General features: G+C 57.9%; 1 protein-coding gene across 2 annotated transcripts in view; it reads left to right on the forward strand.

Annotated features, from left to right (window-relative positions):
* The window catches only part of Sulf2 (sulfatase 2), an 80,901-nt gene that overhangs the window by 40,396 nt on the left and 23,677 nt on the right, over positions 1-16,828 (forward strand). For both annotated transcript variants that reach the window (XM_076849185.2, XM_076849184.2), the window contains exon 4: positions 12,238-12,389. In XM_076849185.2, the coding sequence (XP_076705300.1) occupies positions 12,238-12,389 (152 nt within the window). The remainder of the gene's footprint in view (positions 1-12,237; positions 12,390-16,828) is intronic.

Here is a 16,828-nt window from a genome sequence, read left to right on the forward strand (position 1 = left end):
AGAAAGGTCTGTGGGAGAGCCCAAGAGCCTAATTCGAGCAGAATCTCTTTTGGCTGCGATGTGCCCTCCTACGTCTCTGAGAATATAACGACATCAACATGATAAGATGCTTCTGGGGCCCTCACCACGCTCCAGGCTGTGTGCCAAGCCTGACTCACGCGGCCCGCGGCGGATCTGTTCCCCTTCACCGGGCCCTGATCTGCCCTCCCTTGCCTTCCCAAGCCATCCTGCCACTGGGGGCAGGGGTAGCACCCGGGGACCCCATCGGGCCACCCCTGTTGTCCAGCGCACACAGCAGGCCCTCTCTGATCCATCACCAGGGATGCAGCGAGGTGCAAGGAGGCGCAGGGAGGTGCAGGGAGGCAGGAGCAGCCCAGGCGGGAAACGCCAGGCCCGCCAGGAAGGGCTGGGCTCTGCCTTGTCTGTGCCCAGCTCGGATGCCAGCAGGGCAGGGGGGCTAGATTTCATAGGTGGATGGTTAACTCTGCTTTTTGAAAACTAATAGCTGAAAGCGCCGGGCAGGCTGCGGCAGGCACCTCGGGATGGATTAAATCGCGGGTCACCTGCAGGTTCTCAGGCGGCACAGTGCCCCCTAGGGGTTGGCATCGGCGAAGGCGGCTTTGGCTGCGACAAGGTCGGGGCGTGTGGGGGGGGGGGCTTCCCCAGGCCAGGGACCAAGGACTTGGATGCCTGCTTGGCACAGAGAGCCCATTTAGTCCCCAAATTTCCCAGCATCCCACCTGGCTTCTGAATTCCCTCCCAGGTTATTCATCAAGTGGGGGTTTTTGTTTACTGTTACCTGAGTCTATTTTGTATACAAAAACTGAGACTTTTTGTGGTTTTAATATATCCTGGATTTCCCAGGAATTGTCATGCGATAAGAAAATGGAGGGAATATTATAAGTGAATGCAGAACTTTTCCAAGAGTCCTTATTTCTGAAAATCCCATCCCTAATGGCAGTGGCACCCAAAGCATCTGAATTGCAAATGCTGCCCGCCCACCCACCACATTTGTAGCTGTCACCCTCCCAGGGAACGGTGTCAAGGTGCAGGCATCTGGCTGCTGCAGCGCATCTCCTTGATGGATGCGCTCCAGAAATTTCATGTTGAAATTTCCCTTTATTAAAAATTGCTTTCCCTTTATTTTTCTTGTGGATTGTGGTCAGAGCCTTATATCGATCGTTTGAAAATGATGCGCACAGGTCGCTTTTGCCACCTATGAATTTCCTTTCAGGAAAATGAGGGAGCCTTATAAAATGCTTGTCACAGAAATGGGACAGTGTTGAGAAGGCTCTGGAAGGATCAGGTTGGTGTCAGATTCCTCCAGAGCGGTAATCACACACCCTCTGATTGACAGCGCCTCAGGCCTTGTTCTGGAGGCTCCTGTGTTCCCCCACCTCCTGCATCCTGTCCTTCTGGACAAAGCCACACATCAAAGGGGACAAAGGAGATGTTAAGACACAGCCAGGCCAGCCATAAACCTGTGGCCAGCTGGGTAGCCCTCCCTGCCCAGCTAATTGAGTTCACAGGAAATGAATGAGTGGACCCTGCCCTCATTTGCTGGAGCTGCGTGACCCTCACAGGGAGTGGTGGAGAGCTGAGGCCAGCATTTAATTAGAGGCCCGTGCACCCCACCCTCCGTGGCACCTTGACTGACCGCTGTGCCGGGGCTTGCTGCTACCGGTTGGCCTGGGCCACGTGGTCCCCTGCAGCCCAGCTTTGCCCTCTAACAGCAGCCTCTCCAGGAATAGGCAGGCAGGAAACAGCTTGTTAAGGGACCGGACAAGCCCTTGCCCTGGTTATCTGCTGGTCCCTGCCTCTCCCCAGCAGTTAACCATCCTTCCTCTGCACCTAGAAGCCAGACAGTGCTTCAAAAAATGGGTTTCTAACTCAGTCACTCTCTGCTTAAAACCCTCTGCTCATCCAATAAGCTCACGTCTCTGCCTAGCCTGCTCACCTCCGTCCACATCTCGCCTCTCTTTCTGACTACACTCTCGCCTCTTGGCTGTTTCTCCAATGTTTCAAGGTCATTCCTGCCACAGGGCCTTTGCATTTTGCCTCTGTTTAACACTGTTCTTACAGCTTTTTCCTTGTCCTCGTTCACCTTCCCTGGAGAACTTCTCTGACCCATCTGCTCCTCTGGCCTGGCCTGCCTGCATCAGTTAGCACCCACCCCTGCCGTTCTCTGCCGAGACACCTGTCCCCCTTCTTAGGACTTATCCTCTCAAAACCATCCTACGTATTTGTGAACTTATTTCTCACCAGTTTTGTTTGCTGCTCATCTGTGAACGGTGCCTGGTGGGTACTGAGTGCTCAGTAAAGACTGGAATGAGTGGCTGACTCTTAGGCTGGAAATCAGCAGAAAATGGGGACGAAATGAAATTTAGATTTCTGTGTCACTTGTCCAAGATCAAGAAATGTGATTAATTCAGGCAAACTGCAGGTCCCGTGCTCAAACACTGCCATGAACCCCTTTCTGCCTCGTGGATCTCTTTCCTTAGAATCGGCCTTCTCAGGAAGGGTCCGTCCCTGGTGGCAGGGTGGCCTGCACAGGTGCCCTCTCCTGGGTGACCCTCGCTGAAAGAGAGGCCTCCTCCCAATGACTCCAACAAAAGTCCCCGGAGGCTGTCATTGGCCCAGGGCTGGTCACATTTCTCCATAACCAGATCACAGAGGTTGCATCTTGTGCCGGGTGGGGAGGGAGGGGAAGCAGGAGCCAGCCTGCCAGAGCAGGTGAGGCTGAGAAAGAGGACAGGCTGGCTCCCGGACAGCGAAGGGTGCTGGGCCGACGTCCACTGCAGAAACCCAGCCAGCCCGGGAGGAGGCGCCTCTGCAGCCGCAGCCTGTCCTGCAGCCCGGGCCTCCTGCAGCCAGGTCCCCCCCTTCAAGTTTCGCTTCTTGGTGCAGCAGGATCCTGTCACTGGCATCAGAACCGCATTGATTTATCAGGGCGTGTGGCAATTTGCATTTGGTGTCTTTTCAAAAACAGGAGAGAAGCCATGCTGTGACCTTGCAAGGCCCCAAGTGAAAAGGATCGTCCCTGCTCCCCATGTCCCCGCTCCCCATGTCCCTGCTCCCCATGTCCCCGCTCCCCACCTTCCCCATTCTCCGGGGCCCTGGCCCTGCACCCTGGGGCCCAGGCTGTATTTAACTCGTTCCTCTCCAGCCCTGACGCCTCTGTCAATTTGTCTGCCCAAAAACACGAGGACTTCCGCCCGTAGTGTGGCGTGTCTGGTATCTGTGGGGCTCTCGGTTTGCAGAAGAGCCTCTTCCCGTTTATCACTGTTGCTCAGGAGACCCCGGCTCCCCCAGGGTGATGGGATTGTTTGTTCTCTGCTGCCCAAACGAGGAGCCCCCAAGAAACCCAGGGGCAGGTGGTGAAAATCACCCAATTCAGACCCCTTCTGCCAGTGGCCCGAGTGGGATCACTTGACGGGGACCGGCTCAACCAATGTGTCCCATGCGGGACCAAGTTTGGATCTTGCAAAATGGCAGCTGACAGCGAGTCCCCACTTCCGTCCCAAGGATGTTCTGACTTAACGAGGGTTTCTTTGTTTTGCTTTGGTTTGGTTTTGTACTGAGGATTGGACCAGCAGCGCATTACCACTGAGCCGCATCCTCGGCCCTTTTTATGCTTTTGAGATAGGGAGGGTCTCGCGCTGAGCCTCAGCCTCCCAAGTGACTGGCATTGCAGGTGTGTGCCACTGCGCCCAGCTACAAAGTGCCGTTTAAAATCTGAAAATTACTAGCTCTATTCTATTTAATATGGAATTAATAAATTTTCACTGGAATTTGGGGGAAAGTTCTGATAAGTACCTCAAAAAGATCCAGATTCCAAGCTTCTCTTTCAAACACGAAGCTGATGGCCATGGTGGTCTCACCAGTATTGACAATATCCCTACCTGTCGGGGGCTGTGGGCTGCAGCCCATGGGATCCAGCTTTGTTTTTACAAACAAAATTCTATGAAAATGCCCATTAGTTCAGATGTTATCTATGGTGCGCTCTCTGTCTGGTGGCCGAGCTGAATAATTGCTAGAGACCTCATTCCAACCGCAACAGCTGAAATGGTTACAGTCTGGCCCTTTCCGGAAGATTCCTAACCCCTCCTAGGTGACGTTAGCCAGCTGGTCTTACGTCACTGCCACCCCATGATTTGTTGGATGGAGGTAGAGCCACTGCCACTGTGTCCACATCCTGATCCAGACGGCAGGACGCAGGAGACAGACACACGCACTTCCTTCCTAACCAGGAGTGCCTCCCCCGCTCCCAGACAGAAAGGCACGAGCGCACAGGAAGCCCGTGACGGCAAGGCACAGCCACCGTGTGCTGCAAACTGTGATGTGTGTGCTTCTGTGCACAGGAAGTGATGCCCCCCGGAGGTCACCCTGACAGCTGATGGGGCCCGATGGCCTCCGTGACCGTGGTGTCACCCCCGTGTAAAGGGTCTTTCAAAATGGTCACCTGGAAGGTGATCTGGAAGTGCCGGCCGAGCCTCGGGTTCTGCTGTGGTTCCTTGTTGGCAGGATGCTCATTGGGACTGACGAAGAGCCTTCTCCTCCCACCCAGCCTCACGGGCTGCCTGAATCCCGCTCTGGGCGGCAGATGGAGACCCCCATCCCGTGGCCTCAGATGCCGTCACCCTGCTTAACACCCCAGACGTCTGCCCACCCCTGACCTGTGCCCTGAACCTGGTCCTCTGCCTCCAGCTGCCCACCCAGGTCCCCTGGACGGCTGACCGGCTTCTCAGGGTGAGCACGTCTGACCTCTTCGCCGTCCCACACCCAAACTGCCCCTGCCGCAGCCCCTTCCTAGATTCAGCCGCAGATGCCGCAAAACCCCTCGGCCACCCCAGCACGCTCTCCCGCAGAGAGGCCCTCTGATGAGACTCGGCGCTCCTTCTGCAACCTGAGGAGCTGGAGAGGGCAGCGAGGCCTGGCCCCTCGTCCAGGTCTTTTGACAGTCCCCTCTCCTGACAGGTCTGGGTGGGGCCACAGGCCCAGACAAGGCCCCTGCCCCCGGGGCCCAACATCCAAGTAGAGATAAGGGGGCGAGTAGGACAGTCTCAGAGAGGACTGGCTGCTGTGGACAAAGTAGTGCAAAGGCCAGGGACAGTCGGGTCAGCGGCTCAGGGAGGTGATATTCGACCTGGGATGTCATTAAAAGGAGCCAGTTCAGGAGTGTGTGTGTTGGTTCCCACACTCAGGGAAGTGGCCGGGTCCAGTGACTGCAATGACCTGTCAGCCGCATCCAGCAGGACGCAGTGAGCCGGCCCCGATCATCCCGGCTCCTCCTCGTTTATCAGTTATACTTAATGCTAGGTGTGGGTGGAGACGGCGTGGGCTGGATATGAACCGAGTCACCAGTGTCCCTAAAACAGCCCTGTCGACAGCTCTTCCCAGATGGCCCAGGATGGGGGAGAGGCTCTCCTCAGGCAGGGCCACTCTAAGCCCAGGACCTGTCACTGCTGCCAGCCAAGGCAGGGGGTGACATCACTAGCATGGAGCCCCACAACCAGGGGGTGGCAGATCCAGCACCTTGGCCACTGTGCCCTGTGTAGCTGGGGGGGACGAGATGCTGGGAGGGACCAGGAAGAAGTCCCATCCTGACCCAGCTGCCCTCTGGCTCTGAAAGGGCCTGCGATTCCTGCTCACCTCCCCCGGCTCCCCCGGCCTTCAGCTCACCTGGCATCCGCCCGACGCCTCCTGTGCCCTCTGCACCAGGCTCACCGCCAACTAATCTCAGTCCCCCGTCACCGCAAGACGCCGCTCTTAACAGACCACAAATGCAATTTGCTGCGAGGCAATTTCAGCTGGATTCAGGGCCGGGAGAGGGAACCGGAGGGCTGAGTCCCCTGGCAGACTCTGAAAGGTCCTCGCAGCACTTAACTCAAAGTGAGGGACACAGCGGCCAGGAGGGGAAGCGGCCACGGTCCTTCCTGCATGAGAGTGGCGGCCCGTGGGGCAAGAACGAGGGGGGACAGGGGCCAGCGCCCTCGCAGCGGGAGGGAGAGCGGGGTTCTGACCTAGGACTCGCGGGGAATCTGAGACCAGGTGCTAATGGACGAGAAGCTGGGAGAGCAGAGGACCAACCCTGGTGACAGTGAAAACACCATCCTCGGTGACCCTGGGTTGTGCTTATTCTTGGTCACATTCGTGTGCAGTCGGACCTTTGCCTCTGTGGCTTCCACGTCCACAGATTCAACGCAGAACCCGAAATACTCAAAAAAAACAAAGCTCTCTGTGTTGACCCTGCCCGGACTGTTTCCTCGTCATTGTCCCCAGCCACGTGGCGCAGCTGGGAGGTCTGTGGAGGGTATACACAGATCTGTGCGTTTCACAAGGAACTGAGCACCCGTGGATTCGGGTCGGCACTCAGGTGCGGCAGGCAGGTCACGGAGCCAGTCACCTGCAGGTGCCAAGGGACAACAGTCAGTTCCCATGGAGCCCGACAAGGGGGACGGTTGTCATCCCCAGTTGAGCTCCCAGGAGGTGCAAGACGTGCCAAGTCACACAGCGTTCTCAAGTGTCTGAGTCTCTGATGTGAGGGGTCGGGGTGTGTTCCCGTCAGCGTCACCTGCTCTGGGACACTTCTTTCATGAGGCCGCTGGGGCTGACCTTCGGCCCAGTTTCCCAGCTGTGGAGCTGCCTCTGGAGCAGGGCCGCTGGCAGCACCGCCCGGCAGCCCCCTCGCCTCCGTGGCTCTGTGGCCTTGGAGCCTCCATTTCAGGGTCATGACTCTCACGTCCTTGCTGTGATGTGGACCCTCTCGACAAGCCCCCTCCTGCGATGTCCGTTTTTATAAAAAACCTTGTCAGAGGTGTCCCTGGGAGACCAGGTGACGACCCGGCTGCTGGCTTTGCTGTCTGAGAACTGAAGGAGGTGCACAGTGACCCGACTGCACAAGGGACGGCTTGGCCATCGGTCCTGGTGCGCTTCTGTCACTGACGGGTGGTGCTCGGAAGAGTCTGCAGCAAAGCGCCTCCTGGTGCAGCGACAAGCAGGGCAGGGGACTTACTGGTTCATGTCACTCAGTGTGTTTCGGTGCCTTCGATGCCCTGGGCTGGGGCGTGTGCCCAGCCTCCCTGGAGGCCACTGGGATGTGGGCCAGCCTCCCTGCCTTGGCTCCCTGGAGGCCAGCCCTGCGCGATCGTGACACCCTCCCTGTCTGTCCTGCCAGCGTTCTCCTTGATTGGAAAACTCTGGCCTGTTTGAAAATGGCTCAAGATGGCTCCAGGTGAAGGTGGACACCGGGACCCACCGTCTGTCTCTTCGCTGTGTCTCCCGCCTCCCAACTCAGCTCTTTCCACGCAGCTTCACACGCAGGTAGACGCTCGGTGGCAGGATGGTTGCCGGCAGCCCCGAGGATCAGCAGCTGCTCTTTCCCAGCAGCTGCCTCAAACTCACAGGGCTGACCCTCTCCAACCGGCCCAGCCTGGGTGGCAGGACGTGCTGCACTGCTTGGTCAGTAGGAGACAGTGCACCCGCCCTGGGCCAGGACTTGAGGTCAGCCCCGTGTGCTTAACGAAGTGGCCATGCCCAGAGGACCACAGTCAGGACCTCATGGGCACAGCGGGTCTCCACTGCAGGCGGGAAGCCCCAGTGCCTGTCTGTCAGAGGCCCCCGGCTCTCTCCTGTCGGTGGATGCCAGCCTGCTTCCTAGGGACAGTGACAACCAGCGCATCATCAGTGGCCTGGCCTGGCCCAGGATCAAGCCTGTCAATCTGCCTGGCAGGTGGCTTTGCCTGCACTGGCCAGCCTGGGGTCCCCTCCCTGGCACATCCAGGCCGCCGCAGCTTGGAGAAGCCCACTCCCAGCCCCAGCCAGGACCTGGGCTGAGCTTCTCATCTTGGTTTGAATTCCAGCTCATTCTCTGGCTGTGCGTCCCGGGCCCTGGGCTCATGCTAATCGGGTTCTCCACCTCGACTGGCGCTGGAGTAGCCGTATAAAATCTGCCCTGGGGAAATCTCATCAAATGGAAGCAGAATCTAATTTGGCACTAAAAGCTCCTGACTGAAGCCCTGTTTTCTAGGGCCTTGCGGAACCTGAATAATAAACTGTTCCTGGATTCCGTAAGGATTGGAGTCGGAGAGCAGAGAGGGGTGGAGGGGGCCATCCCGTGGAGGGAACAGCTGGGGGCTCTGACACCCACGGGGGTGGGCTCCCTCAGGCAGGGACAGGCCCTGCCCACCACGCCCAAGAATCACCAGCAACACTCCTCGGCATCCTGGGCCGCACCTGGTCAGAGTGGCCTTGGCCCGGATCTCCAGGGACAAGCAGGGGATGACCGGCCAGTGACCAGAAGCCCTGGGAGAGGGCGCGGTGCCCGTGGAGCGGGGACCCTTTCTCTCTGGGCTCTTGTTTGCTTTTCTGCAAACCCAGGGGAGAAACTCCCCGCATCTTGAGTGACCCGTGACCCTGGGTTTCTTTCAGAAGGTGTCAAAAGCTGCGAACCTGTTTCCGGGAAAATGTGTATAAAATATAAAATCTGGCACGTCACATTTCAGGGCACGTGGGACCCTGTAGGGCTCCTTGTCCCAGTTCGTAACTTCTCACCATACCTCCAGGACCCAGCGCGCCCCAGCCCGTGCCCGCACGTCGTCACCTCTGTCCCCCTCTGTGGGCCTCAGGTCCCCCCTGGACCTTTGTTCACTGGGGTCCCCTCTGCCTGACCCCGTCTCCCTGGTGTCCCCTATCCCCTTTGGGTTCCTCCTCAGGCCCCAGAGAAACCCCCTCTGACCACTCAGTCCAGTGGCCAGTGTCGGGATGCCTCATGGTGCCGCGTGTCATGTCACTGTCCTTTATTTTCTGAGAAACGCGTCGTTAGGCTGTTTGTGGTCGTACAGACACCACGGGGCGCACACCTAGACTATGGCGAACACGTTCGTATGCACAGTGGGTCCTTGAGATGTCCTTGGGCGCGGTGACTGGAGCTGATGGACACACACCCTGGGGCCGTGACCCCCACTCAGCAAGGCTCCTGCCGCCCGCCCGGTTTGGGATTCGTACCTCGCCGGGCCGGGTCGCCGATTCTCTTGTTGACTTCACGGTTTTCTTGTTTCCCTCCTTTGACTTCAGTTATTTCAAAAGGAAATTCTCCCGTCACCACTGACCATAATTCAGGAACAGAAAGTGCCGGGCCCCTGCGGGGGGCTGCTAGACCCCACCCGCTTCCTTGCTGAGGTCGTGAGCCCATAGAGAAAGGGAATGGCCGGGTGGCAGAGGGACGGTGAGGCTGGGGACAGCTTCCTTCTGAGGACACAGGTTTCCTGACCAAACTGCAGAGCTGGAGGCCGAAGCAGCCAGCGGCCCTCGCTCCCCGCCCAGGGAGAGCAGGTCTCCCGCGGCCAGGTCCCCTGCAGGCAGCACCCTGCACACCCTGCCTGTCCCTGCAGCCCTGGCAGCCACCTGTGCCGTGGTCACAGACTGGTGACGGCACACACTCGGTCCTCGTCTATCTCTAAAAGTAAAGTTTTATTGGAATAGAGCGGCGCCCATTTGTTCACGTCCAGTCCCAGGGTAGTTCTGCAAGGACAGCGTCCCCCGAGCAGTTGCCACAGAGACCGTCCGGCCTGTGGAGCTGAACATATGTGCCCTTCACAGGAAGGGCCACCCGGCTGCCCTGTCCTCCTCTCGCCAGGGCCGAGGGTAGCAGGAGGGCCTGGAGGGGCCGGGGTGCTGGGGAGAGCTTCGGACGGAGGGCAGCGCTGCTGGGGTGGGGACAGTCACGGGGCCTCCCAGCCTTGCTCCCTGGCCAGACGTGCTCTCAGGACTCTTGGCTCACAGGGGAGAGCCGCGAGGAGGGCTGGGGTGGAGTTTTGAAATAAGATTAGGGTTTCTCTCGACTTCAGCATTGACGTTTTGTTCTGGATCATTCTTCGTAGTGAGGGGGCCGCCCTGTGCCTTGGAGGAGAGTTAGCAGCTCCCTGGCCCCCGCCCCCTGGACACCAGCGGCTCCCCATGTTGTGACAGCCCAGCAGTGTCTCCCTGCAGACATTGTCAGGTGTCTCCTGAGGACCAGGTGGGCCTGGCCTGCCGAGAAGGGGAGCCCTTGACCCCCCCCCGCCTTCCGGAGGAAGAGACAGGCAGGCCTGCTGCTCCGGGGACCTGGTCAGTCCTCACCGCCTGCCGTGGGCAGGGACCGCAGTCTTGTTTAATCAGCCAACCCCCCCACACTGCGTCTGGAAACCACTCGGGTCCCGATGGCACGGCCATCCACTGCGCCTCCCCAGGAGGCCGGGTCCTCTCATTTCTTTCTGCTCGGCCTCCCAGGTGGAGGAGGCTCCTTCTCCCTGGGGCTGCTGGGGGCCTTCCCTTCCTGACCTCCCTCCCTGGCCTCCTGCGGCAGGCCAGCACTCAGCAGAGCGCCCCTTTGCCCTGTTTCCTGGGGACTCAAGCATCCAGCTCCCTGAGCTACCGAAGGGTCTCTGCTTTGGGGCAGCCCCTGCCAGGCCCCAGGGAAACCCCGCAGAGGGACCCCGCTCCGTCACAGCCTCTGGGCCACAGGCTGCCCCAGCTCCTGGTGTGTTCTCCAGGGTCCCAGGCAGACCTCTCCTCTGGGCCCCTGGGGACCCAGCCTGGCCTGCTCTCCCTGCTGTGGACAGCCAGGCCCCTCTTGCCATCTCAGGTGATGGGAAGCTCCCTGCTGCCCAGGGCCAAGGGTCCCGCCCACGATCCTCCCCACAGCTGCCTGGAACCCTGGAGTCTTGAGGCATCTTGAGCACTCAGTGGTCCTTTGGTGCCTTGGTACCCCAGCGTCCCCCTCTGGAAAGGGGCGCTAGAATAGGACTCTGTTTCTGCTTCACATTTCTGTAAAATGTCTTTATAATTTTTTTAAAGGGTACATGATCACTAAGCTAAAAAGATTAAACAGGACAGCAGAGGCTCGCTAAGAAGAGCTTGTCTGTGTCCCTACACCACAAAGGGTTAGGTGTCCCCTTCCTGATGAAGCAGGGCTTTTAATGAGCTCTGTTGTGACATGAAACACACACACAGAAGCACACCCCACCCCGATGTCCCGGTCCTTGGTTCACCAACAGAGCCACCCATGTTCCGCAGGAGAGAGAACATGGTCATCCCCTAAGAAGCTTGCCCTTCTCTGCTCCTCTCGTACCCTGAGATCACCACTGTCCCCGTGTCCAGCACCACAGATTCTCTTGCCTCTTTTTGAGACCCGTGGGGCTCTCATCGTACCTCTGGTGTAGTTCTCTGGCCTGTCTGAGGTTGCCGAGCTGCGTCCATCTCGCGGGAGCACCAGGTCCTCCCCTGAATGCACGCGCAGGAGTCTCGTTCCCCCGCGCTTTTGTCGATGAATATTTTCTTTTAGTTATTTGTTATGGCAAATGTGCTGCCGTGAACGTGTCCGCGTGAGACTTCTGGTGAACATGTGAGTGCGTTTCTGTTGGGTAAATACCCAAGATTCTAATCCCTGGCTCAGAAGTGGTGTGTTCAAGTTTAGCAGAGATGGAGCAGGGTCCCTCTGCGGGGTTTCCCTGGGGGCCTGGTAGGTGCTTGGTTACCCCAAAGCAGAGACCCTTTGGTAGCTCAGGGAGCTGGATGCTTGAATCCCCAGGAAACAGGGCAAAGCTAGACTTCCGTGGTGGTGGGAACAGTTGGCCTATTTGGCAGCACCAGGCAGGAGTTCCGTTGCCCCCGTCCCTGTCAGCTCTTGGCATTCTCCACTTTTTGTTAGTCATTCTGGTCACTGCACTACACAGTGTTTAAGGCCTCCACAAACTTGAAGGGGGAACCAGATGCTCTTATTTCTCACTAGTGTACAATTAACACTCAGCTTTTGCATACAGGCCACAGAACGCCATATGCTGGCAGAATTTATAATTTTGTCATCCATAGAAATCACCAATATCATTTCATATCCCATTGCAGCAGTTCTTACAGATATTGAGAAGTCTGATATGATCACTCTCTGCAAGTCTTGCTTTTAACATGTGTGGTTTGGGGCTGGAACCAGGGCCTCACACATGCTAGGCAAGTGCTCCACCACTGAGTTGCCTCCTGAGCAGATGTGCTGATTTTTAAGTGATATGTTACTATGTTGCAAATTCTTTTAATGTTTGGATAACCGTATTTCAAAATAGTTGATTTTCTCGGCAACCCTATGTACTTGGTGCATGTGGAACGCTGGAGATGGGGTCCCTGGCCGCGAGGTGAGCATGGTGGGTGGCGCCCAGAGGCTCTGCTGGCCGCTTGCTCACCGCCCTCCTGATCTGTCCCCTGCAGCTTTCTTCGGGAAGTACCTCAATGAGTACAACGGCTCCTACGTGCCGCCCGGCTGGAAGGAGTGGGTCGGACTCCTTAAAAATTCCCGCTTTTATAACTACACACTGTGCCGGAATGGGGTGAAGGAGAAGCACGGCTTCGACTACTCCAAGGTAAGTGCCTCCCCTGCCCGCCATGCCACAGCCAGCGCAGGCCCAGGACCCGGCACCCAGGGTCCCCTCGGCTCTGACCTACTCAGTGCTGACTGCATGCCTTTGAGCCGTTCATCGAACACCCTCTGCTTCTTGGGTCGTCTGTCTGTCGGTCTGGCTCTGAGCATTGGGGTCTGAGCACTGGGCTGAGGCAGGATGTTCCACAGACGGTGCCCGCAGAGGACGAGGGATCGTTGGATGGCCACACGTGGCGCCCCGTCCAAGCTGCTAATTCCAAGGCACAGAACGTATTTGTTCTCCTGTTTCCAATGGGGGCTCTTGAAATAGAGCTGCCTGAGAGTTGGCCGCAGTGGCCTCCCTCGTGCGCGGTGTCCCGCGTCTGTTGAGCTGGCGCAGTGCGTGGTGTTGAGCGGCTGCTTCAGGAAGCTTCTCACCCACGTGCCTCTGCGTAAGCCCGACCCAGATCAAGGCAGCGGCCTTCCCAGCCCCAGAGGCCCCCAGGACCCTTCCTGTCCCAGCCTGCACACCCGAGGTGGCCTCCTGACTTGCATGCCGTGGGCTGCTCCCGCCTGATCTGGAGCCTCGAATGAAGGGGACCCACAGCACACCCCCCTCCACTTCTGGCTTTCTGCACCCAGCGTGAGGCGGGAGGCTCACCACCCTGTGAGTGGCGGCAGTGGTGCTCTCTGTCCCCGGTGCAGACGGCCAGCTGTCCATCCCTCCAGGGGCTCACAGGCCCTAGGGTGGTCTCCAGTTTGAATCTATGATGAATCAAGCTGCGGTGAACACCAGACCTGGACGTTTGGTGGACATTCGCACCATTTCTCTCCATGGCCTTCCAGGGGTCTATCCCCGGGACATGCTGGGCCAGCTGGCAGCCCACTCGCTGGCCCTGCGGTCCTCCCCAGCACTTGGTAGTGTCTTCCTTATCAGAGGGGCTTTGCTGGGAGAGAGACGGTCATCGTGGTTTTACCACGGTGTTTGGGGATCTGTTAGAGGGGCCCCTTTGTGTGCGGCAGGCACTCCGCATGCAATAGCGCAGATTAGGATGCCAGGGGCCTGGAGACGCCCTGAGTCGGCCGTAGGAGTGTGAGCACCGCGGAGGTAGCTCAGGTGGGCTCGGCCGCTGTGTTCCCCGGCTCTGTCACTGTGACAAAATACCTGACAGAACCCAGAAGAAAGAAGGTTCTTTGGGCTCACATTTCAGGCCCCGGGTTGCCTGACCCTGTGACCATGTGGTCACATCTGGTAGCAGCCGGTGTCAAAGGAGGTCTGTCACTCTATGGCAGCCAGGAAGCAAAGAGAGTAAGGGGCCTGTGTGTCACCACCAGTGTCCCCTTCAAGGATACATCCCCAGCGACCCACTTCTTTCACTAGTTCTCGCCCCCTACGCCTCTTGGCACTCCATGGGCACCATAGGCTGGGGACTGTGCCTCCAATACGGTGGCTCTTCAGATGCCAGCTGTGGCAGCGGTGTCCCCTGAAACTTCCTGAACAAAAACAGACAGTGGGCCTGGTGTGGCCCTGGGGTGGGAGTCCCCAGACCCCTGGCTTAGCAGTGACGCTGGTGTAGGGATGTGGCTCAGTGGTAAAACGCCTCTGGATTCGGTTCCCAATCCTGGGGGGACACGGATAAGCTGGAGGACATCGTGCTGAGTGCAGTAATCCAGACAGGAGACACCCAGGCTCCCCACGTTGGTGCAGAGAATCCAGATCTGTGGGAGCAGGCGAGGCTGGGAGTGGGGCTGGAGCCGCTGGTCAGCAGACGGAAGTTCACGTTCTGCAAGGCAAAGAAGTTCTCCAGATCCGCTGCACCCTTAAAAATTTAAAGGGCAGATCTCATGTTTTATTTTTAATCACAATAAATTTTTAAAGGAGTAATTTTCATGACGTGAAAAATATATGAAATTAAAATTTTAGCGTCCACGTAAAAGCTTTCCTGGAGCGGTCGCGCCCGGTCCTTTCCTGGCGGCCACTCCGCGCTGCCTGAAGAGGGTCACTAGTAGTTGCACCTGGGACCGCGCCTGCAGCGCGGAGACGTTACCACCTGGACGCGTTGCTTATCAACTTGGTGGCCTCGGTTCCCTCACCTGTAAAGTAGGACACCGGTCACTACATCCCTGGCCGTGCACAGGGAGCCTGGCACCTGGGACACAGTTTGTCCAGCGAGCACACAGCGCCTTCAGAGGCTCAGAGCAGCCACGGCTGCGCGCAGGGGAGCAGGTTGCCGTCTTGGCCCTTGCAGGCTCCGCCCCCAGCGCGCATGCGCGGCCCTGGCCTGCCCCTGCAAGCGCCTGGCGCCGACTCCTCCTGGGGGAGAGGGCGGTGGAGCCAAGTGCCTGCTGTGGGAGGCACACTTCCACCCAGAGCCACCGATCAGCAGCCTCCCCAGAGGCTCTGTGTTAAGTTGATGGAGTTTGCAGGGCCCCCACAGGAAGACCCTGGAGGCTCGCACGCAGTGTGCAAGAGGGCATGTCCCAGCCAGGCCCTGGCCCTGGCTCAGCTGTGACTTCCAAAGAGGAATTAGAGTCCTAAACCTCTCAACAGCACCTGCCACACGGTCATGGTGGGGTGTGCCAGGGCAGTCGGGCCCTCAGCTGGGCTCTTCTGCCCCAGGTGTGGGGAGAAGCTGGCTCTGGCTGCTAGGGGGACAGAGGGCCACCTCCTGAAGGGTGATGGCGGCCAGCTTGGCTTCCCACCATCCCACCTGCCTGTTCCCAGCCCAGAACCTTGAAACCTTCCCCATGGCCCCAGGCACCCAACTCAGCTTGCCCCTATCTGAACTAAGCATTTCCTCCGGCCCTTTTTCTCCTGGGCTCCCACCTCTGTCCCTTCCCCAAACTGCCCAGACCACAAACCAACAGGGATGGGGAGCTGCCTGCCCCTCTCATACCCCTCCACCAGTCAGCGGCCAGTCCCTGTTTGTCCCCTGTATCCCACATGTCTCTGCATGCTGCCCACCCCAGCCCGGGCCCCTCCACCCCATCACCTGATCTTGGCTCTGGTGCTGTGGCAGAGGGGCAGCCCTTCTCCCGGGCCAGCCCAGCACCTTCCGCCCACAGTGGAGCATGGGTGGTGCCGCCACCCAGTCGAGGGACGTGGAGGGAGCTGTGTGTCGGCTGTCATTGCAGTTTCCCCCGGAGCAGTCGGAGATCTGGGAAGACTTCACTTAGCAAAGGAGTGGCCTTGGGGGAGTACTGATAAGGACGAGTAGCTCTCAGCCACGCAGGAGACCTGCCAAGCCACCAGGCCAGCTGTAATTACAGACTAATCTTATCAAGAGCCGGCTGCGTGCAGGGCACCGTGGCAAGAGCTTAACATCTATTAGCACGTTAAAGCCCTGGGCCAGCCCTGAGAGGCAGCACAGCCATCTCCCCACACACACCACCAGGTGTAAGGCCAGGACGTCACACGGCCCAGAGGAGCCCGTTTCCCTTGGCGATCTCACGCCCGGCCTGGCCTGGCCTGCCTCCTCTCCTGGAGCACCTGGCTTCTGAATTCAGTGCTTCCTTCCCACACACCTTTATCCTTTATCTCAGGTGCAGCCAATGCCAGCTTTGGAGGATGTGGTGTGTGGTCCTAGACTTTGATCTAAGTGACATTGCCTCATCCATATCCTCCCACAGTCCGGTTTCCCACCCAGGACCTGTAGGACGGCCCACGCTGCAGGCTCAGCCATGTGAGGTCCATGTTGGTCTAGACTGCTCTCATTCACTCTCTTTTGTGTTTCATTACCCTGTTGTCCATCCCATCCTGGGAACGGAGGCTGACAGTCACTGTGTGAAACTGTTTCCCAGCAGCCAAGCTGACACCTAGTTTTAATAGGTGACTTTATATGAAGGGCAGTGTTCCTCTCCCACCCATCCCCCTGGCCACATGTTGCCAGCGGCTCCCGCCACATCCTCCCCCAACTCGCAGCCCACCCACCAGGACACTGCTGACTTCCCATCAGGGCAGGCTCTCTTCTCACCCCAGGGGGCTCTGCACTGGCTTTAGATCCACTGTCAGATTCCGTTGTCACTTTAAGAATTTTTCTAACACCTTAAGCTCCTGTCTCCCAACTACAGCAGGAGCTCTTTGATTTTATGTAATATTTATACAATAGGTTCCACAGAGCCCCCTTATGAAGCCTTTTCTTACCTTTCAAGGTTATTCTACAAAAATCATTCAAGGATAAGTATGTCAAGTGGCAAATGACCGTCTTTCTGCCCTTCTCTCCCCTTTTACCAATCCTCAGGCAGCAGCTTGATATCCATCCTTCCAGATTTTTCCTTGATGTTCACAAATATGAGATTAGTGATTTAGCTTTTCCTCTCCACCCTGATCATCCCCTGCACCAATGTAAAAAATAAAAATAAATACATTTGGGGGGATATTGGTGATTGAACTCGTGGACACTCGACCACCGAGCCACATCCCCAGCCCTATTTTGTATTTTA

This window comes from Callospermophilus lateralis, chromosome 3 (assembly GCF_048772815.1).
Source record: "Callospermophilus lateralis isolate mCalLat2 chromosome 3, mCalLat2.hap1, whole genome shotgun sequence".
Classification (NCBI taxonomy): domain Eukaryota; kingdom Metazoa; phylum Chordata; class Mammalia; order Rodentia; family Sciuridae; genus Callospermophilus; species Callospermophilus lateralis.